General features: G+C 45.1%; 1 protein-coding gene across 1 annotated transcript in view; it reads left to right on the top strand.

Moving 5' to 3' along the window:
- Positions 1-4,104, top strand: part of MS4A7 (membrane spanning 4-domains A7) — an 18,512-nt gene that overhangs the window by 11,615 nt on the left and 2,793 nt on the right. Inside the window, exon 4 of the mRNA XM_011379457.2 lies at positions 1,298-1,504. Coding sequence (XP_011377759.1) covers positions 1,298-1,504 — 207 coding nt within the window. The remainder of the gene's footprint in view (positions 1-1,297; positions 1,505-4,104) is intronic.

The raw sequence follows: 4,104 nt of genomic DNA, 5'->3' as shown, positions 1-4,104 counted from the left end.
GTGTGTGTGTTGGGGGGGTGGAAGCAGCTGAGGTCTTTGGTCTTCTCCATAGCTGCCTTTCCCTCTACCCTGCTACACACCCACGGAGACGACTTAGTGAAAAACCACATCCTGACTCAGAAGATCCAAGGTCTGGTTAGCCACGGATGAGGGCACATAAAATGTTGTACGAGGCTGGCCTACGCCCCTGATGCTTAAAGCTAGAGCTGAACCCCAGAACTGGTGGGCAGGGTTTTGCGGCGTTCACAGCATTGAATGAAGTCAGAATTCTGGGCTTGGAATTAGGAAACCTATACTTCTGTCCCAGCTCGGTCACTGACCCATCCGTGTGCCCATTCCTTTCTTCTCTGGGTTTCAGTTTTCTTCCTGACAGACTGAAGGTGAACATGTGGATCTCAGAGGTGGCTTCCCATGTGTCCTGAATACACTAAAAAGGAGATCTATACTTGAGGTGACCTGACGCAATGTGGGCTCCACATGTGGGTCGCAGGACAGTATGTGAGCTCATTGCCCACGTGACATCTCTGGGCAAAGGTGCTTCCCGTTCACTCTGTTCTTGCTTCAGGGGCTCAGCACTTGAGGCCATGTAGCTCCCAGGCCGAGGGAGAAGAAGGCAAGGCAACCATCCTCCCCAACACACAGCATCCTACAGTGATGCTCAAACAGAAAAGGCCATGTGCTGGGAACCTGGCCCGGAGCCTGGCACAGCAGTGTCCTTGCAGAAGAATCATACCCTGTGAGAGCCCTTTTCCCAAAAATGTAGAATATGACCCGATAGGGAGTGTGGTGAACGGAGTTCTCATAGGTCTATCTCTAGTAGGTATTCCAACTCCTCCAGCTTGCTTCTGTCTTTTCTCTGAAGCTGCTGCTTTATGGAAGGGGACCCCAAAGACTGGTCTTCCCAGGAGGGGCCAAAGGCCATATTCTAGAAGCCCTTAAAGCAAGAGAATGATTCTAAGGCTGTCGAGGAAGTTGAAGGAGCTTTTGACAGTGGCCTGAGCACTTCCACCTCTGTCCTGGGTACTGCGGAGAGCCAAGGAGCCAACACCCCTGCCCCTAAGCAGGAAATATTCATAGATTCTCTCATTTAAGAAGCATTTTCTAATTATATCAGGTGATGAACTAGATAGTGAGGAGGGACACAGACATGAATGGAACACCGTCTGTGCCCCCCAGGAGTTTAGAGATTACAGGGGAAACAGACCTGGGAAAAACTGCTGCCAAGCAATGGAGGGAGAGATGACCGAATCACACGTTGCTTCTGTGATGAGATCCCAAAACAGAATCTCTCTTCCAGGCCACGAGCAGCCTGATCTCAAATGCAGTGAGTTCTGCGGCCGCCGGAGCAAGCCTCTTCCTCCTCGCTCACGGCCTGGTAGCCCTGAGGACTGCCTCTCAACTGTGCGACTCAGAAAAGGAGCATCTATCTTCACTGCCTTATTCGGAGTACTATCATTCAGTATATGACGTCACGGACTGTCTCCAGGCTGGTGTCAGTCTAACGGTAAGTACTTTCAGATTGACTACCCTGTCATGTGGAATCTCGGTCTCCCCTTTGCATCATCTTGCTTATTCAGGGGTCCCTCCTAGCCCCGTTGATCTGAATGCCTGGAGGCGGACAGCGTCAAAAATATAATAAATTATGGTTGAAAGAGGCCTGTCGGCAGACTGCACGGTATGGGGGACGCTTTGTGCAAAGTCAAAAAAGGAAATCAGGAGGGATACGGCAGGGCATCCAGGTAGTAGTCTTTCTTAAATAACGCAAATTCCATTCTCAACAGGTTTAACTCTCAAAGTGTCCCCTTTGTTGAGCAGGCTTTTATCTTCCCTTGGCACAGGCCAAAATATCCCTCTTTATTTGAATTTCATTTGATTTCAGATTAATGTAACCTACGTTAACTTAGGTACAAAACTTGAACCGGAAGCCCAAGCATAATTATTGTCCTTTGATCCAACGGGGCTGGCAGAGAGTGAGAGGGAGATGGGAGATGGTCCCCCAACAGATTCGACTCCTGGCAGAAACGCTAATATCTCTGAGCAGCATTTTCTTGCCTCTTTTCCCCCAACTTGATGGTCACCACCTGTTGTTGATGGTGACGATCTTGGCTTAGCAAATCCTCTATATATAGGCTTGTGGTTTTAAAACCATAAACTCTGGCCCTTTAAGGAGAAAGATTTCTTCCTTTGTGACTTTTAGTAGGGGCCGAGGAGACAAGAGCAACACCTCGTATTCTTTCGGATCTACGTGTCTCATGAATCTCAGAGACTGTGCACAAGTTTCTGGACTCACAGCCTTTTGTGGGTCTGCTCATGTGACCCAGAGGTTGTCAGAAGCAACCCGTTTGACCAGGAGCTTGAGGACACGGCAGAGCATAGAGATCCATCTGGTTAGAAACCAGCAGGAGGAAGCCCAGGGGATAGCATAACCCTGGTGCAGGGTAGACATCAGGCAAAGCGGTGAAGGTGGGAGAGGCATCCTTCCCACTGGGATAGCTGGGGCTTAGTTAATGAAAAGTAACCTCAATACATCAAACTACCTCCCAATCTCAGATAACTGGTGCCAAAGAGAACTTCCTGTAACGCCAGAAGAATATTGTACCATGGCAGACTAAGCGGACTCCAAACGTTTATCTTTTCTTATTAATACAAAGATAACATGGGCAAAAGTAACGAATTAAGAAATATTAAGAATATATATCCAAGGTTGGAAGAAGGAAGAAAGGGAGTGTGGAGGAAGAAAGAAATCAAGGAAGGAAAACATCTTAGGTTTCAGAAGCTAAGAAAAAATTTGAAGCCAGGTAACCAAACCGGAGCTGGGCCTGGGAAACCAGGGAAGCTGGACAGGAAGACACTGCGCCCGAGGCTGGGATCGTGGTGTTTTAATGCCTATGACAGGATTTGAGGTTCTGCAGGAAGTAGGGAGCTCACGCTGAGTGCCCTGCACAAACATTAAAAGCCGAGACTCAATATTTATACTATTTATGAAAATAAGACAGGATGAATTCTGCCCAACATCTCAAGAAGCTTCCAGAAAGTCTACCATAAAGGGTTCTAGGATCATCTCACCAAGCCTTATGCAGGTCAGGTATCCAAATTCCAAAATTACATATAAAATAGAGCAACTCCAAATAAAAGGATTGACTTAAAAAAAAACTATTCCTGGATCTGTGACACTCCTAAGGTTCTATCAGACTCAGACCTAGAACTACCATCTAGGGAGATATCCATAAACCCAATTCATGAGTTTCCTACATATCAAAGAATCCCCCCAATACCATCCACATGCTAAAATTATCTAAGAATAAAAATATTTTGAAAAACACACAAAAAAATAGGGAACAGCAGCAAAAGGAGCAAACATGAAAGTCAGTTGCCCAAGAATTAGAGATTATGTAATAAGTTTGAAAAAGCTATAGTGAAAATATATTTTAAGTGATTAAAAACATGAAAAAAGAAATTGGAACCAAAATGAAGGAACATGGCAGTAAGAAAAGAACAAGCGGATCTGAAAAAGAACTGAATAGTATGATTAGAAATGAAAATAATAACCTTGGACATGAAAAATTGAGCATACCACTTAAATACCAGATTCAACATATATCCAAAGAAATCAAGAGTGAAATGAAAATGTAGGCCTGATATAGTCACACGGAACACAACACGTAAGATAAAAATTTGGAAAATATGAAGAAGTTACAACATGGAGGATACAGTGACGAGAAAAGGTTCAACGCACATCTAATCGGAGTACCATTGGGATGGCATGGGAGAGAGGGAGCTTGCCCAGAGGAAAAAAAGCAGAAAATATCTCAGAATTTAAAAAAGATATGAGATTTCAGACTACAGGAATGCACTGAGACCATTGCAGGATAAACAAAAACAAATCCACACCTAGCAACACCATGATAATAAAAAGCACCGAAGGGGGGGGGGGGGGAAGACAATAATAAAAGTCACTAGACATGAATGAAGGATTGCTGTGACGTCAGAATGTGGGTTGCCTAGGTTCTGAGGTGAAATCCTTGCTGCTTATGCCCCGTCTCCTGGTAAGAGATCCAAGAGATAAAGCAGAAAAGGGAATTAAATGATTATCTCTGTCTCTTA

This window comes from Pteropus vampyrus, unplaced genomic scaffold (assembly GCF_000151845.1).
Source record: "Pteropus vampyrus isolate Shadow unplaced genomic scaffold, Pvam_2.0 Scaffold360, whole genome shotgun sequence".
In the NCBI taxonomy this organism is placed as follows: domain Eukaryota; kingdom Metazoa; phylum Chordata; class Mammalia; order Chiroptera; family Pteropodidae; genus Pteropus; species Pteropus vampyrus.
This window is presented reverse-complemented; position numbering and strand designations above follow the sequence as displayed.